This window comes from Heptranchias perlo, chromosome 12, assembly GCF_035084215.1.
Source record: "Heptranchias perlo isolate sHepPer1 chromosome 12, sHepPer1.hap1, whole genome shotgun sequence".
Classification (NCBI taxonomy): Eukaryota; Metazoa; Chordata; class Chondrichthyes; order Hexanchiformes; family Hexanchidae; genus Heptranchias; species Heptranchias perlo.
In genome coordinates, this window is record NC_090336.1 from 28983587 (window position 1) to 29001598 (window position 18012).

General features: G+C 45.6%; 1 protein-coding gene across 3 annotated transcripts in view; it reads left to right on the forward strand.

The window, feature by feature from the left end:
• The first annotated feature begins 2578 nt into the window (after positions 1 to 2578).
• LOC137327924 (ATP-sensitive inward rectifier potassium channel 11-like) overlaps positions 2579 to 18012 on the forward strand; it is a 45440-nt gene continuing 30006 nt past the window's right edge. For 2 of the 3 annotated variants that reach the window (XR_010964570.1, XM_067993862.1), the window contains exons 1-2: positions 2579 to 3969; positions 14007 to 14108. Coding sequence is in view for 2 of the 3 variants with exons in the window: in XM_067993862.1 (XP_067849963.1) it covers positions 2803 to 3969; positions 14007 to 14108 (1269 nt within the window). In the remaining variant the exon portion in view is untranslated. The remainder of the gene's footprint in view (positions 3970 to 14006; positions 14109 to 18012) is intronic. The other variant, XM_067993863.1, reaches the window with a different exon arrangement.

The following is an 18012-nucleotide window of genomic DNA, read 5'->3' on the forward strand; positions in this document are numbered from 1 at the left end:
AGTGGAGTAGTCCCAAAATATATCGGATGGGGAAAGATTGGAGCCCACCTTCCCAGCGAATCTACCGCCATATAGCTTTCTTCCCTGAGTAGAACTTAATCTGTTGCTTTTAATATAATTGTATGTTATGAATTCTCTCTGCTGGAGGTGAATAGCTCAAAGTGTTCACCACCGCTGGTTGTGCGGAGTGATCAGATGACTAAAATATGAATGGTCGCGATTTGGCAATAGAACTGGGCAACGGTGGAATTTGGTAGCACGTTGCAAAATGAGCCAAAATGATTGAATATATTGATGCTGAGCTACCTCTGGGTTTTAGCTTTGGATTTTTCAATATGGGTCTTTAAATTTCTTAGCCACCTATTACTATTGGAGAGGACAGGGTAATCATTTTTCCCCACACCATTGATTTAAATACATTCAATTGACTGAATTTTCTTCACCCAGAGAAAGATAACTTTCTTCAGATCTTTTGATCATCTTGCGTGATTTTGGTGGTGAGTTGCCGATTCTTTATCCGCAGCGTCTTTTTCTTTTTCTCCAGGAAATTTAGACCACCTGTTGTCAGTGCAGGAAACTATTTTTCCACCCGATAGTTTACATTGCATCACTTCCAAGCGTTGGCATCCATAATGTCAAATAAACTCCGGTTCCTCAAGCAAGTATTAAATGGACTACAGGGAAACCCTAGGAAACGGCCATGTAAACGTGGTTGAATGAGGTTTGCGACTAAAACCGTTGCACCGTATGTTATTCACCGTTTAAATTTGCAGTTAAACCAAGAATTAGAATGGCATTTAGGCCTTATAAATGTGTCCTTGGTCCCAACACTCTGTTTTGTGCTCTAATGGAACGCGCTGTTGGGGGAGTGCCCATTCGCCCTGCTCAACTACATTTGGTATTAGAGCACCTGTTACAGCCAAGCAATGCCCCATTTGTTCCCGTTAGTGCTGTAGTTGAGTCGGGTAGATCTGGGTCAAAAGCAAAATATTGCGGATGCTAGAAATCTGAAATACAGAAAATTCTGGAGAAACTCAGCAAGTCAGGCAGCATCTGTGGAGAAAGAAAGTGATGTGGAGATGCCGGTGATGGACTGGGGTTGACAATTGTAAACAATTTTACAACACCAAGTTATAGTCCAGAAAGAAAGAGTTAACGTTTCAGGACGACGACCTTCAGTCAGATCGTTTCGTTAGATCTGGTGGGATAGTTTTATATGTCACCTGTCTATGCGCACATTCAAGTGCTAACTGGCAGCACTAAATTTCAAGACAAAAATAGTCCTCCTGAAAGCCTGCTGCAACCTTAAATTATTGAAGTTCTGCTGCTCGTATAACCCACTTTTACATTTCAACGTTAGCCCCACTGCTAAGTGGTTTCTATTTCACAGGGAGCCAAAAGTTGCAGTACAAATCGGAATCAGCGGAACCTCCTGACTCCAGAAAAAAGCCCTATGGGAGGCGGTCTTCTCATACCGTTCGTGCATGGACTATCACTTCAATCCTGTCAAACAGGATTTAAAGAGCGCTGAGGCATTTCTTTCATAAGCTGGAGTTCATTTAAATTGCCGTCCACTCCTCCAAACATTTACATTTTATTTGCCGGGTAGGAAGCTTCGCGCCTGTTTGTAAACATACAGGCGCAGAACTCTTTCCTAGGCAGGAAAATTGTACTTAAAAGCCCACAGTACAGACATAGTTGGCAGAGCCCGGACAGTCCACATCATGTCTATTTACATAATAATGTAACCAACTACCGCATTACTAATCCCTCTGCTGGAACTCGCTCCGAAACAGCGAGGTTCAAAATATCAAAGGGAGGTGCGGCTGCCCCCTCGGACCCTGAACAACTTGTCCTGCCATTCAAACCCGGTGAACTGCACTGGGGCAGGAGATGGTCCGGCTACAGCTCGTCCCCTTGGCTACTCGACACCGCCTTGAGCCCCCGCCTGCTCAAGTGGAATTGCGGCATCTCTCCACCAATTCCCGCCCGTCCTTAAGCAGCAGGCTGCGTTCAACACTAATTATAGTTGAAACATGTTAACAAAAAGTATCCAATTCAAATGACAGATAGGAGGGAACGCTTCTCTTTTTCGACTACCGTGGATCAGAAATTAAATTTAATGCACAGGTCAAGCTGTGTATGGGAGAGCAGAGAGGCGACCGCAAACACCACAATATATGTTTATAAACACCCGAGTGAGGTGGGGAGGCGGCGGTGACTGGGGGACCCGCTCTCCCGCAGGGAGCCCACCCTCCGCAATATCGACTGCACTGAGCCGGGCTGCGAGTCCCCGAGGCGGGTTATTTTATTCCCAGTCACTCGATGTCCCCACCCCCCTCCTCCTTCATCACCCCCTCCTCCTCCATCCTGCTCCTGCATCACCCCCCTCCTCCTCCTCCTCCTGCATCACCCCCCTCCTCCTCCTCCAGCACCCCCCCTCCTCCATCATCAGCCGCTCCTATCCGGTTACTGTCATGATTGGCGGCGCCAGCCGGGCTCCTGGAAGCAGCGATGTTCCTCCTCCTCCTCCTCCCACACTCCCTCCTCCTCCTCCTCCCACTCTCCCTCCTCCTCCTCCTCCCACTCTCCCTCCTCCCCGGGGCAGCCGAAGCGCAGAGCGTTCTCCGAGAGCCGGGCGAAGGTGAGTCTTAAGCCGCGCTCTTGCTCTCTCTCCTCTCCTCTCTCTTAAACCGGCGGTAAACCCCGCCTGACGGGATCCTTTCCCCCCCACTCCCACTCCACTCCCACTCCCACTCTCTCTTTCTCCTCTCCCCCCTGCCCTCAGGCGATGGGCCGGAGATGTTGGCGAGGAAAGGCCTCATCCCGGAGGAGTACGTGCTGCGGCTGGTGGAGGACGTGTCGCGGCCCCGCTACAAGGAGCGGCAGCGCAAGGTGCGCTTCGTGGCCAAGAGCGGCGCCTGCAAGGTGGCCCACACCAACATCCGAGAGCAGGGCCGCTTCCTGCAGGACGTCTTCACCACGCTGGTGGACCTCAAGTGGCGCCACACGCTGCTCATCTTCACCATGAGCTTCCTGTGCAGCTGGCTGCTCTTCGCCATGATCTGGTGGCTCATCGCCTTCGCCCACGGCGACCTGCACCGGACCGAGCCGCACTTCGTGCCGTGCATCACCAGCCTGCGCTCCTTCACCTCGGCCTTCCTCTTCTCCATCGAGGTGCAGGTCACCATCGGCTTCGGCGGCCGCATGATCACCGAGGAGTGCCCGGCCGCCATCACCGTGCTGATGGCGCAGAACATCGCGGGCCTGCTCATCAACGCCATCATGCTGGGCTGCATCTTCATGAAGACGTCGCAGGCCCACCGGCGGGCCGAGACGCTCATCTTCAGCAAGCACGCCGTGGTGTCGCCGAGGAACGGCCGCCTGTGCCTCATGTGCCGGGTGGGCGACCTGCGCAAGAGCATGATCATCGGCGCCAGCATCCGCATGCAGGTGGTGAGGCGGACGGCCACCGCCGAGGGCGAGGTGGTGCCGCTCGATCAGATCGACGTCCAGATCGACGGCGGCCCGGGGGGGGGAGGAGGAGGAGGCGCCATTTTCTTGGTCTCCCCGCTCATCATCGCCCACGTTATCGACCGGGACAGCCCGCTCTACCGGCTGACGGCCGCCGACCTCCAGCGCCAGGACCTGGAGGTGATCGTCATCCTGGAAGGGGTGGTGGAGACGACCGGCATCACCACCCAGGCCCGCACCTCTTACCTGGCCGACGAGATCCTGTGGGGCCACCGCTTCGTGGCCATCGTGGGCGAGGAGGAGGGCCGCTACTCGGTCGATTACTCCAAGTTCGGCAACACCGTCAAGGTGCCCACTCCCCCGCTCGGCGCCCGGCAGCTGGAGCGGGGCCAGCCGCCCGCTTTTTACGAGGAGGAGGACGACGACGAGGGAGGAGGAAGAAGAGGAGGAGGCGAGAAGGCCGCCACCTTCGACATCTTCCCCACGGGCAGCTCGGTGAGGAGAAGGGCCTCGGCCCCCCAGTCCGACCAAACCTGACCGCCGCTTCCCAGAGTGGGGGAGGAGGAGAGCCCGGGGGAGGAGGAGGAGGAGGAGGACAGCCCGGGGGAGGAGGAGGAGGAGGAGGACAGCCCGGGGGAGGAGGAGGAGGAGGAGGAGAGCCCGGGGGAGGAGGAGGAGGAGGAGAGCCCGGGGGAGGAGGAGGAGGAGGAGAGCCCGGGGGAGGAGGAGGAGGAGGAGAGCCCGGGGGAGGAGGAGGAGGAGGAGAGCCCGGGGGAGGAGGAGGAGGAGGAGAGCCCGGGGGAGGAGGAGGAGGAGGAGAGCCCGGGGGAGGAGGAGGAGGAGGACAGCCCGGGGGAGGAGGAGGAGGAGGACAGCCCGGGGGAGGAGGAGGAGAGCCCGGGGGAGGAGGAGGAGGAGGAGGAGGAGAGCCCGGGGGAGGAGGAGGAGGAGAGCCCGGGGGAGGAGGAGGAGGAGAGCCCGGGGGAGGAGGAGGAGAGCCCGGGGGAGGAGGAGGAGGAGAGCCCGGGGGAGGAGGAGGAGGACAGCCCGGGGGAGGAGGAGGAGGACAGCCCGGGGGAGGAGGAGGAGGACAGCCCGGGGGAGGAGGAGGACAGCCCGGGGGAGGAGGAGGAGAGCCCGGGGGAGGGGGAGGAGGAGGAGAGCCCGGGGGAGGAGGAGGAGGAGGAGAGCCCGGGGGAGGAGGAGGAGGACAGCCCGGGGGAGGAGGAGGACAGCCCGGGGGAGGAGGAGGAGAGCCCGGGGGAGGGGGAGGAGGAGGAGAGCCCGGGGGAGGAGGAGGAGGAGGAGAGCCCGGGGGAGGAGGAGGAGGAGGACAGCCCGGGGGAGGAGGAGGAGGAGGACAGCCCGGGGGAGGAGGAGGAGGAGGACAGCCCGGGGGAGGAGGAGGAGGAGGACAGCCCGGAGGAGGAGGAGGACAGCCCGGGGGAGGAGGAGGAGGAGAGCCCGGGGGAGGAGGAGGAGGACAGCCCGGCTCTGGGCTCCCCCCCCCCCCCCCCAAAAAAAAAATTAAACCCATATCGCTCATTACCTTGAACTTTTCACATATATATATATAAAAAAACAAAAGGTCGCTTTTTAAAATGGGATCTGTTTCAAATGGATGTTGTTGGGGGTGTTTTTTTTTGGGGGGGGGGGGTATCTCTTTAAAACGCGTTAGTTTCAGCAGCAAATTTTGTAACGGGAATAAATCTCCAAACGGTGGTCAGAGGAGGTTTTAATCACTTTTCTCTCTCGCTTTAGTATCGGTCGGTCAAGGTGCTGAAGTTAACAGTTCCTCGCACTGAGTGCAATCACTATTAGGTTGTGGCTGTAGACCAATATATTGAGTTGGATTCGATTAGGCGGTCCTTCCCTCACACAAGGGAGTATTTCAGATGGAGAACAAAAAAAAAACTCGCTCTCGGGGGGTGTAAGACCAAAAAAAAACAAAAGTCCCAAATTGCCGGAGGTGTAAAGGACTCTTTACAGTAAAGGGTCGTTGGATCCGCCCTAAGAATTCGGCAGCGTTATAATCATGCTGGTTTTTTTTTACAAACTAAGAACCCTGATCGAGCAGAAAACAAGTACACAAACAGTGTGCATTAATCTTTATGTGGCTTTTTATCTCCCCCACCACACACACAAATAAATCAGACAAATGTTCTGATTGGGAACACATTTTCCAAATACAGGCATGATAAACCACAGGACATCCAGATTTACCATATACATCCCGCCCAACTATCAACCTCTCCCCTGCACAAAATCACCCCAGCCCAAGACATGCGATCATTTTTAATATGTGAGCCTCAAACTTACATACCCCGAGTGCTTAACACACGAAAAGCACATATTTCGGACTGTTGCTTCGTGGCAACAATATTCATGAACAGCGGTAATGTTCTCTCGAAGGTCGTTTCCTGATCAAATAGCTGGTTTCCTCAGGGTCCGTTTTTACGCTCCTGATAATTTTACAAACCCATAACGATGCAGATGTACGCACTCTGTGAGCACACGGATGAGTTTATCCTTCCGTGCGTTCTCATTCAAACCACTCCACTTTTTAAACCATCGGAATGGCAGTTTAAATGTAAAATTGAATGAGCGTTCACCGGGTGCGATGTTGACAAGGTCCCAATGTTATTTCCTTCACATTATCGTCAAATACAATAACGCTGACATTTGCTATCCAGCCACCAATTATGAGGAATTTACAAACATTCACTGACTTTGAAAAGAAACCGCCAAAGGAACGAACGAGGACAGATAACTGAATTCACCCCGTAAATATTGAATATACAGTCTAATAATCGAATTCAATTTAATTCTATGATTCTTATATTCACTACAAACAAGAATGAAGAGGCCATCCGCAAAAGCGCCCTAAAATTTGGTTGTTAAAAAGACATCTCCTGATACATCCAACCAACATTAAAGATCATAATCTACTGTATTTCAGTTTAACACAAGAGCCAATCTAAAACCAAAGAAAAATCCTTTGTGATGTGGAGGGAGACTCTTTTACAAGGCCCAGTCGTCCAGCCTGAGGGAATTACATTACAGGGTAATTGGACACCAACTCCTTCAAGTCACATCTTATTAAAGTAATTAGAGAATTGGCAGAAATTGATCAATTTCTTTTCCGGCAATAATGTCCTACCATAGAGACTCCCATTATAAGCTTGTTGCATTTGCTATTTAAATGATTTACAATGGATAGCCCAATTCAAACTCACCCAATCACTGCTCCCATACATTTTGGGAAAAGCTTCCAGATAAAGTACTTCCTGATTATTATTGGTTACGGAAACAGATAGTCTATGATAATTAGGAACACATTGTTGAGTGTAAATGAGAGAGTTTACCACATCTCCCAGACCGATGCTTAATTTCTGAGATTAGAATACAGGAGATACTACCTAGTTTCATCATCACAACCAAGGATTGCAAGCAAACATTAAGAACGTATATCTGGAACCAGTTTATCTGACCTGCATCTGTAGAATATACAGTAGCAGCATAAGTGTTCCCATATGGAAGTAGAAACCCAATTCAAAAAAATAAACCAAGCCAACAACTGTGTGCACTACCCCTTGCATGCACAGCAAGATTTGCAATAGATAAAGTTAACACAGGAGACTGATTTTCCAGTAGAAATCAAACTATTTAGATGCAGTAAGCGTGTGTTTATAGTGCAGCTTTAGTATCAGTTCCTGCTTTGCAGCCATGTTAAAGTTAAAGTCTAACTCGAGTCAAGGCCCAACCCAGCTCAATTCCAGAGCCCAGTGATGAGACTCCTTGGAGGAGGTAATTTCAGTGCTTAGATTTTGTTACCGCATGAAGTTTAACTCCACAGTGGTGTCAAACCTGGTTTAAAAAGTGCTCATAGGCTTCTTCGATGACCTAGGCACTTAAAACAAAACTTACTTGGAATTGATGTAAAACGTTTACAGAATTCAAATGTTCCTGCTATGCTCGGTAAACATTTACTGCTGGGAAGCACACATATACCAATCTCCCTCATGGATTGAACAATTGCAGTTGGAGGCTGGTAGTATAAATTAGATATTGCCTAGAATCAGACTGGTAGCTACAAGTATAAATGCACCATAATGTAAGGCAACTGATTTATGTTTTTCCTGGGAAAATGGACAGAATTGTTGAAATTGATTCCCAAAATTTTGTAAAGAAAAATTGGAATCCCATGTAATAACAGAAATTTGACTTAGTCAGCATTAACCAATGGTCTTGATTATAAATGGATTTGTGAAAAAAGCATGGTATGTATATATAGAAAACAAATGCAGTAATTTGTAGAAATGAACTCCTATGTTTCACACCTTACTGCATGGAACAGGATTGAGAAATCATCCAGAAATACGTAAATATTTTGTATCTATCTTCACAGTAGAGGACACAAAAAGCATACCAAAATAGTGGGGAATGAAGGGGTAAATGAGAGTAAGGAACTTAAAATAATTAATATCACTACAGAAAAAGTACTGGACAAACTAATGGGGCTAAAAGCCAACAAATCCCCTGGACCTGATGGCCTACATCCAGGGGTTCTAAAAGAGGTGGCTGCAGAAATAGTGGATGCATTGGGTGTGATCTTCCAAAATTTTGTAGATTCTGGAATGGTCCCAGTGGACTGGAAGGTAGCAAATGTTGCCCTGCTATTCAAGAAAGGAGAGAGAGAGAAAACAGGGAACTACAGGCCAGTTAGCCTGATATCAGCATTTGGGAAAATGCTGGAATCCATTATTAAGGAAGTAGTAACAGGGCACTTAGAAAATCATAATATGATTAGGCAGAGTCAACATGGTTTTATGAAAGGAAAATCGTGTTTGACAAATTTATTAGTTTTTTGAGGATGTAACTAGCAGGGTAGATAAAGGGGAACCAGTGGATGTAGTATATTTGGCTTTTCAAAAGGCATTCGATAAGGTGCCACATAAAAGGTTGTCACATAAGGTAAGGGCTCATGGGGTTGGGGGTAATATATTAGCATGGATAGAGGATTGGTTAAAGGACAAAAAACAGACAGTAGGGATAAACTGGTCATTGTCAGGTTGGCAGGCTGTAACTAGTGGGGTACCGCAAGGATTGGTGCTTGGGCCTCAGCTATTTACAATCTATATTAATGACTTAGATAAAGGGACCGAGTGTAATGTATCCACGTTTGCTGACGATACAAAGCTAGGTGGGAAAGTAAGCTGTGAGGAGGACACAAAGAGTCTGCAAAGGGATATAGACAGGTGGGCAAGAAGGTGGCAGATGGAGTATAATTTGGGGAAATGTAAGGTTATTCACTTTGGTAGGAAGAATAGAAAAACAGAATATTTTTTAAATGTTGAGAAACTATTAAATGTTGGTGTTCAGAGAGCGTTGGGTGTCCACGTACAAGAAACACAAAAAGTTAGCATGCACGTACAGCAAGCAATTAGGAAGGCAAATGGCATGTTGGCCTTTATTGCAAGGGGGTTGGAGTACAAGAGTAAGGAAGTCTTACTACAATTGTACAGGGCTTTGGTGAGACCTCACCTGGAGTACTGCGTACAGTTTTGGGCTCCTTATCTAAGGAAGGATATACTTGCCTTAAAGGCAGTGCAACAAAGGTTCACTAGATTAATTCCTGGGATGAGAGGGTTGTTCTATGAGGAGAGGTTGAGTAGAATGTACTTATACTTTCTGGAGTTTAGAAGAATGAGAGGCCATCTCATTGAAACATATAATATTATGAGGGGGCTTGACAGGCTAGATGCTGAGGGGTTGTTTCCCATGGCTGGAGAGTCTAGAACTAGGGGGCATAGTCACAACATAAGGGGTCAGCCATTTAAGACTGAGATGAGGAGGAATTTCTTTACTCAGAGGGTTGTGAACCTTTGGAATTCTCTACGCCAGAGGGCTGTGGATGCTGAGTCGTTGAATATATTCAAGGCTAAGATAGGTAGATTTTTGGACTATAGAATCAAGGGATATCGGGATCGGATAGGAAAGTGGAGTTGAGGTCGAAGATCAGCCATGATCTGATTGAATGGTGGAGCAGCCTCAAGGGGCCCAATGGCCTACCTGTGCTCTATTTCTTATGTTCTTAAACAATTGACAATGTAACCGTTGAGGATCCTAAAGAAAAACAAACTGGATTTCAAAATCTTATTTCTGTGTCCAAAAAGCATTGGTCACAAGGGCTCTAAGAGAAAATTACAGTGCAAATTGAAAATACAACAACCTACAAAAGCTTCTGGGTTCGATACCCTGTACCAAAAATATCTGGGAACATCAGGTCAGGCAGCATCTGTGAAGAGAACAGACAAGACATTTCAGTTCTGGACCTTTCGTCCAGTTCCGATGAAGGGTCCATATCCGAAATGTCTTATCTGTTCTCTCCAGATGACGCTTAACCTGCTGAGTGTTTCCATCTGTTGTTCTTTCAGATTTCCAGCATCTGCAGTATTTTGCTTTTTGACAGAAAATATCTGGCAGACATACAGAAAATCTACGTATTTCTTTCTTGCAGGTAATCCCGCCAACAGCATAGTTTAATGTAGCCAGACAATTAATATTACACATTTCAGACTTTCAGGGAGAGGTTTCTTTTAAACTAGCAAAATGACAATTAAACCTGATAGTTTAAAAAGTTTCATTTTTCAGCAGAGCTTCCAGATGGAAAACAGTTCATCCAATATTTCAAGTGAGGTTGTCCATGCAACTCAGATTTTTATCCTGAATCACAGTTACGAGGATTTGAAACTGAGCTACATAGCACGTTTCGAACTATACCAATCCATTTTCTATTATTCTCTTTATTCTGTTCAACACTTGGGGTATACTGGTACATTATGATCAGTGGTTCACACCTCCACAGAACACAGCTAGGGCTATTGTTAGTTAAATCATCAAGACTGCAGTTGATTCAGTTTAATCACCCTACCTAATATCCATTTTATTTTCTTTCAGGAGGTTATGTTAGCACCCCTTAATCAGTTTTCCAACCCCAACCCCAACCCCAAACACACACATTTTGGTCTAATTTGCATTTCACTCCAGTCTCACTACACCTGAACTATTAAATAGAGTCAGTTTGAAGGAAAATGCAAACATTAAGCAGACCAATGTGCTGGCAGTGATTGGAAACTGAGAAAATCTACCCTCTAGAGTCAAGCTTCTGTAACTACAGATCAAAAACCTGCCAGTCTTGCACAGTCTCCAGTCTCCAGTTTGAAGTGGAGTAAGCAAAGGCAACTTAACTCTAGCTATTTCCAAAACATATTTACCATGTCATAAAAACTACAGTCATAAAAAATGAACAAAGTCTCCCAAATTGTTAGTTACTTTTTGTCTGTTCTTACTCTTCAGAAATCCAATTCTCAGAAATTCAAGGAAACATTTTCTCCTCAGCCTTTGGTTTTTGGTTTTCACCATCTAAAATTTCTTTCTTTCCATCCTCATACTGGGTAATAAAAAGCCATGTATTCAAAGTGCAAACATCAGGTTATAAAATCTGAAGCTTGCAATTTACTCAACTGATAGCCGTCGGATTGCCTACTGTTACCCTTGTATAAGGTCTTTAAGCGCATGGCTCCTTCTATTGCTTTCCCAGTTGAATTCATAATTTAAAAGAATTATTCAAAGAATAATTGACTTCAAGGAATTCAATTTGAAGTTTGTAATGCAAGCTTGCATTTTATTTATCAGAAACATCTAAAACATAGATATTTAAATGAACATGGGTTTACATATAGTGTAACAGGTCCCCAACGCAGCCCTCCACTGTCATTCCCTCAGAAAGCAGAGGAGTTCCCAGACTCAATGCTATGAGGCCGTTTGTAACACACCAAACTGTGTGAAAAGTGTTAAGAGCAGGAATAAAAATAGAAAATACATTAGGTCCATCAGTATGAGAAAAGAGAAGAAACATAGGTTAAAAATAATCATTAGTTATCACTGATCTAGACAAAATGTTAATTTATTTTTTAAAATAGAGCCCCTTCCTTATGCATCAGTCTGTACACCTTAATAATCCTTCCTCATTTACCATTGCAATTTATAAAGCAAACAATATTACAAGGTACACATTTCACTTGAACATTGAAATGGTCAAGTCATTTTATCTGATTTTAGAAGATACAAAAAGATAATTTTATCCAAATGAATTACCAATACATATCTTAATATTAATGGTTTGAAGTAATCTATTATCCCACATGTCAAGGAGGGGATGTTAGGAAATGAGAAAGTTAAATCTTACACAATGCATAGGAAATATTCAATTAAAAATTCCAATATGTAGCCTATAGTAGTTGGAAGAATATTAAATGCATCTTCCGCCATCACTTACACACACACAAAATTAATTTTGAATTTACGTCTATGCATTGATATATGGTGCCTAAATTAGCTCACTTTGAATCATCTTACATGACAGTCCTAAAGATATTGACAACTGAAGGCAGACAGGTTTGTCCAGAACCAACAAAGCACAACACTGAATGAAGTGCAATTAACTCTTACTTGCCAGAGGCCTCAAAGGCTAAATCATACACAGAGATGCATTACTTTCAGCAATTCATTTGGGGATATCTGTGATAATACAATTAGAACCATGACAAGCTTTGATATTGATTTTGGTAAGAGTAAAGTGATTAAAAACAAATCTAAACCATTATAAACACATCAATACACTGAATTGTACGTATCACAATATCTCAGCACTAGCTGGATGTGGGAAAATGGATTTTTGCATGTATTGAATTTTTAAAACTTAATATTTTGTACTGCAGGAAACCACCTAAGAGGTTAACTCCTAAGATCTCAAAAAGGATTTCTTAAAAGAACATAGTAGTTCAGTTCCAAATAAGCTGGCTACAGTGGTCTTGATAAGGCTGGGGACAATTCTAGGTTCAAGGTGTCAATTGGATGGAGCTATCACATTCAATGACTTAGGCTGTTATCAGAGATTGCTCTCATTCAAAATTGATGAATGCCTGTTTGTTCTAATGAAATCATAAGAGGTGTATCATCTGTTGCTTTGGTGTCAGGATGGCCACAAACAACCCAGACACAGATCAAATGACAGGTCCCATGTTGGGATAGAGACTTTGACAGCTGTTCAAAAGCTGACCTTTTCAAAAGTGAGTAGGGTCACTGATTGGCCTGAGTTGCCAGCTCAGCAGCTAGAGCACGCCTCTCACAGAATTCTATTGGGAATCAGCGAGCAGTCAATCGGTGAATCTTGCAGCCAAGGGTTGCAAGGCTATTTGCTTTTAAAATCAGTGCCAGTCCAGTCAGGGAGGTAAACTAAATAGCATTTACAGTCAGTGGATTTCTGTTTAGAGTCTATGTTTAGAGAGAAAGCGATTGGCCTCATTATTTTTTATAATATAATTGAGGTGTACAGGAATATATATATATCACTGTTATATTGTTTACTGTTCAATCATATTATGTAAATAAATAAATAAATAACTTGTTGGTCCAAAACTTGTATCTTGATTTGCTAAGTGTATATGCGGGCCACCGTTTGAAAAGGAAAGTCGCATGGTGGCTCATGACATATTCCAGTAGCCGATGTGCAGATTAAGGGTTCATTGTTGCAATCCCTGGGTCTCACTATCATTTACCTAAATATTGGACAAAAAAGACATAGTTGGATGGTAGGAGACACCAGGTCTACTTATAGAGTGGCCAGTGAAACAATAACTGAGAAAATATCTATTGTAATAACCCAAAAAATGACACTGGATTTTACTTAATTAGTCAGGGTCCCTAGAATTCTGTGACACTGCAAAGCCAATTCCTGTGGCAAGCCTTACCAAATTGTGCAGTACGTTACCCAATTCTCTCAACATTTATCAGCAATTTTATTTATAAAACATAATTACAACCATGTCTATATTTACAATCAAACATTAATCAGCAATTTGATTTATAAAACATAATTACAACCATGACTATATTTAACATTAACTCAACCATTATCATAATCAAATATTGATTGTTTAAAGAAAAGTGCAAGTTGTAACAATTTAAAAACTCAACCATTTTTTTACAACTGCTTTTTTTTGCTCAGCCTAAATGTTCATTCTTGTACCTAGAAGCATAGATTACAAAAATAAGGAGGTAATGTTGAATGAACTTGTACAAGACCTTAGGCTGGAGTTTGATTACTGTGTAGAGTTTTGGACGCTCCCATCATAGAAAGGATATTAAAGCAATGAAAAGGTGCAACATTGATTCACTGGGATGAGAAGCTAGGGCTTTTTCGCTAGAACTGAGAAGGTTAAGGTGTGCTCTGAGGTATTCAACATCGTGACGGGTTATAAAAGTAAATACTAATAGATTGTTTCCAATGGTCAGTGGAATGGTGTTGAGAAGGTACGCTTTTAAGCTAATCACAAATTTAATTAAGGGCAAGTTAGAACAAAGGTTTTTAGTGCAGCAGGCACAAAGTGAACGACTTGAGAGTTTGGTAAGTGTGGGAGTTCGGTGAAGTGGGGGAATGAGGTGCTGCTTTGCCTTGCTTTCCGCAGAGCAGTGGCGGACCTGAGCAGCAGAAGACCGAGAACGGGGATAAAAGCAACAGCAGACCTGCAACAAGAGAAAACTGCAGTGTGACGTCACAGGTGAGGCAGGTAAGTGATTGGTAGTGAATGTGGGCTACGTTTCAAGTTAACATATAGCATATAACTAAATTTTAAAAATTAAACTTAATTTAACTAATCTAATTAAACGAGGTAAGTAATTTGATTAACACTAAATTGATTAATTAAATAAATAAAATAATGGGAGAACAGGAGATGTATTGCTGCTGCAATATGTGGGAGCTTGTGGACATTTTTGTACCTAGAAGCATAGATTACAAAAATAAGGAGGTAATGTTGAACAAACTTGTACAAGACCTTAGGCTGGAGTTCATCTACATCTGCAGTAAGTGTCTGCAGCTCGAGGAACTTCGGCTCCAAGTTGAGGAGCTGGAGTCCGAGCTGCAGATATTGTGCGATATCGGGGGGGGAGAAAGCGACCTGGACATTTTGCTCCAGGAGGCAGTCACACCCCTTAGATTAACATGTGGTCAGGGACAGGAGGGTGTGACTGCAAGTGAGGCAGTAACGGGGATCCAGGAGGTAGTATTGCAGGAGCCTCAGTCCCTGCGCTTGTCCAATAGATTTGAGGATCTTGTGGACAAGTGCGGGGACTGCGGGGAGGACGAGCAAGCTGACCACGGCACCGTGGTACAGGAAGCCATTCAAGTGGGGGGAGTAAAAAGGAAGGTGGTTGTAGTAGGCGACAGTATAGTTAGGGAGAGACACTGTTCTCTGCAGCCAGGAGCATGAGTCCGAAGGCTATGTTGCCTACCCGGTGCCAGGGTTAAGGACATCTTCTCCGGACTGGAGAAGAACTTGGAGTGGGAGGGGGAGGATCCAGTTGTCGTGGTCCATGTAGGTACCAATGACAAAGGTAGGACTAAGAAAAAGGTTCTGCTGAGAGAATTTGAGCAGCTAGGGACCAAATTAAAAAGTAGAACCACAAAGGTAATAATCTCTGGATTATTATCTGAGCCACAAGCAAATTGGCACAGGGTCAATAGGATCAGGGAGATGAATGCATGACTCAAAGATTGGTGTGGGAGAAGTGGGTTTCGATTCGTGGGGCACTGGTACCAGTACTGGGGAAAGAGAGAGCTGTTCCGTTGGGACGGACTACACCTGAACCATGCTGGGACTAGAGTTCTAGTGAATCGAATAACTAGGGAGGTAGATAGGGCTTTAAACTAAATAAGGTGGGGGAGGGTCCCGGTGGAGAGAAATCTAGAATGCTAAAGAGAAAAGACAAAGAAGCAGTGCAGGAAAGTGATTGGGGTGAGGATACCCAGATTGTGTCAGGAGGGGACAGAGCGCACAAACAAAAGACAACAAATAGGGTCCGGGTAAGAAAAAATGGTAATAAGACAAATAGGGCCATAGTACATAAAAATGTTAAGATGACTAAAAATGTTAAAAAGACAAATCTAAAGGCACTATATCTGAATGCACGGAGCATTCGTAATAAGGTAGACGAATTAACAGCACAAATAGATGTAAACGGATATGATATAATAGCAATTACAGAGACATGCTGCAGGGTGACCAAGGCTGGGAGCTGAAAATCCAAGGGTATTCGATATTTGGGAAGGACAGGCAAAAAGGAAAAGGAGGTGGGGTGGCTTTGTTAGTAAAGGATGAAATCAGAGCAATAGTGAGAAAGGACATTGGCTCAGAAAATTAAGATGTAGAATCAGTCTGGGTGAAGTTAAGAAGCACCAAGGCGCAGAAAACACTGGTGCGGGTTGTCTATATGCCTCCAAACAGTAGTGGTAATGTAGGGGATGGCACCAAACAGGAAATTAGAGATGCATGTAACAAGGGTACTACAGTAATTATGGGGGACTTCAATCTTCATATAGACTGGCCAAACCAAATTAGCAAAACTACTGTGGAGGATAAAGTAGTATAGTGGTTATGTTACTGGACTAGTAATCCAGAAGCCTGGACTAATAATCTGGAGTCTATGAGTTCAAATCTCTGCTATAGCAGCTGAGGAATTTAAATTCAATTAATTAAATACAATCTGGAATTTAAAAAACTAGTATCAGTAATGGTGGCCATGAAGCTACCGGATTGTCGTAAAAACCCATCTGGTTCACTAATGCCCTTTAGGGAAGGAAACCTGCTGTCCTTACCTGGTCTGGCCTATATGTGACTCCAGACCACAACAATGTGGTTGATTCTTAATTGCCCTCTGAAATGGCCTAGCAAGCCACTCAGTTGTAAAATCTCGCTTAAGAAAAAGTCAAAATAAGAATAAAACCGGACGGACCACCCGGCACCGGATACGACAAATGCAAACCAAGCCCAGTTGACCCTGCAAAGTCCTCCTCACTAACATCTGGGGACTTGTGCCAAAATTGGGAGAGCTGTCCCACAGACAAGTCAAGCAACAGCCTGACATAGCCATACTCACAGAATCATACCTTTCAGCCAACGTCCCAGACTCTTCCATCACCATCCCTGGATATGTCCTGTCCCACCGGCAGGACAGACTGACCAGAGGTGGCGGTACAGTGATATACAGTCAGGAGGGAGGGGCCCTGGGAGTCCTCAACATTGACTCTGGACCCCATGAAATCTCATGGCAATTCTGCTGCTGCTGATGGCCCACAGTGCCTTATGGATGCCCAGTTTTGAGCTGCTAGATCTGTTCTGAATCTATCCCATTTAACACGGTGATGGTGCCACTCAACACGTTGTGATGGTGTCCTCAGTGCAGACGGGACTTCGTCTCCACGAGGACTGTGCGGTGGTCACTCCAAGGCATCAGGTCAAATATGGGCAAGGAAACCTCCTGCTGATTACCACCTACTGTCCTCCCTCAGCTGATGAATCAGTCCTCCATGTTGAGAAGCACTGAGGGTTGCAAGGGCACAGAATGTAGTCTGGGTGGGAGACTTCAATGCCCATCGTCAAGAGTGGCTTGGTAGCACCACTACTGACCAAGCTGGCCGAGTCCTGAAGAACGTAGCTGCGAGACTGGACCTGCGGCAGGCGAGTGAGCGATCCAACACGAGAGAAAAACCTACTCGACCTCGTCCTCACCAATCTACCTGTCGCAAATGCATCTGTCCATGGCAGTATTGGTAGGAGTGACCACCGCACAGTCCTCGTGGAGACGAAGTCCCGTCTTCGCAATGAGGACACCATCCAACGTGTTGTGTGGCACTATCACCGTGCTAAATGGGATAGATTCAGAACAGATCTAGCAGCTCAAAACTGGGCATCCATGAGGCATTGTGGGCCATCAGCAGCAGCAGAATTGTATTCCAGCACAATCTGTAACGTCATGGCCCAGCATATTCTTCACTCTACCATTACCAACAAGCCAGGGGATCAACCCTGGTTCAATGAGGAGTGTAGAAGAGCATGCCAGGAGCAGCACCAGGTGTACCTAAAAATGAGGTGCCAACTTGGTGAAGATACAACTCAGGACTACATGCATGGTAAACAGCGGAAGCAACATGCTATCGACAGAGCTAAGCGATTCCACAACCAACGGATCAGATCAAAGTTCTGCAGTCCTGCCACATCCAGTCGTGAATGGTGGTGGACAATTAAATAACGGGAGGAGGAGGCTCTATAAACATCCCCATCCTCAATGATGGCGGAGTCCAGCACGTGAGTGCAAAAGACAAGGCTGAGGCGTTTGCAACCATCTTCAGCCAGAAGTGCCGAGTGGATGATCCATCTCAGCCTCCTCCCGATATCCCCACCATCACAGAAGCCAGTCTTCAGCTAATTCGATTAATTCCATGTGATATCAAGGAACAGCTGAGTGCACTGGATACAGCAAAGGCTACTCACCAATAACCTGCTCACCGATGCTCAGTTTGGGTTCCGCCAGGATCACTTGGCTCCAGACCTCATTACAGCCTTGGTCCAAACATGGACAAAAGAGCTGAATTCCAGAGATGAGGTGAGAGTGACTGCCCTTGACATCAAGGCA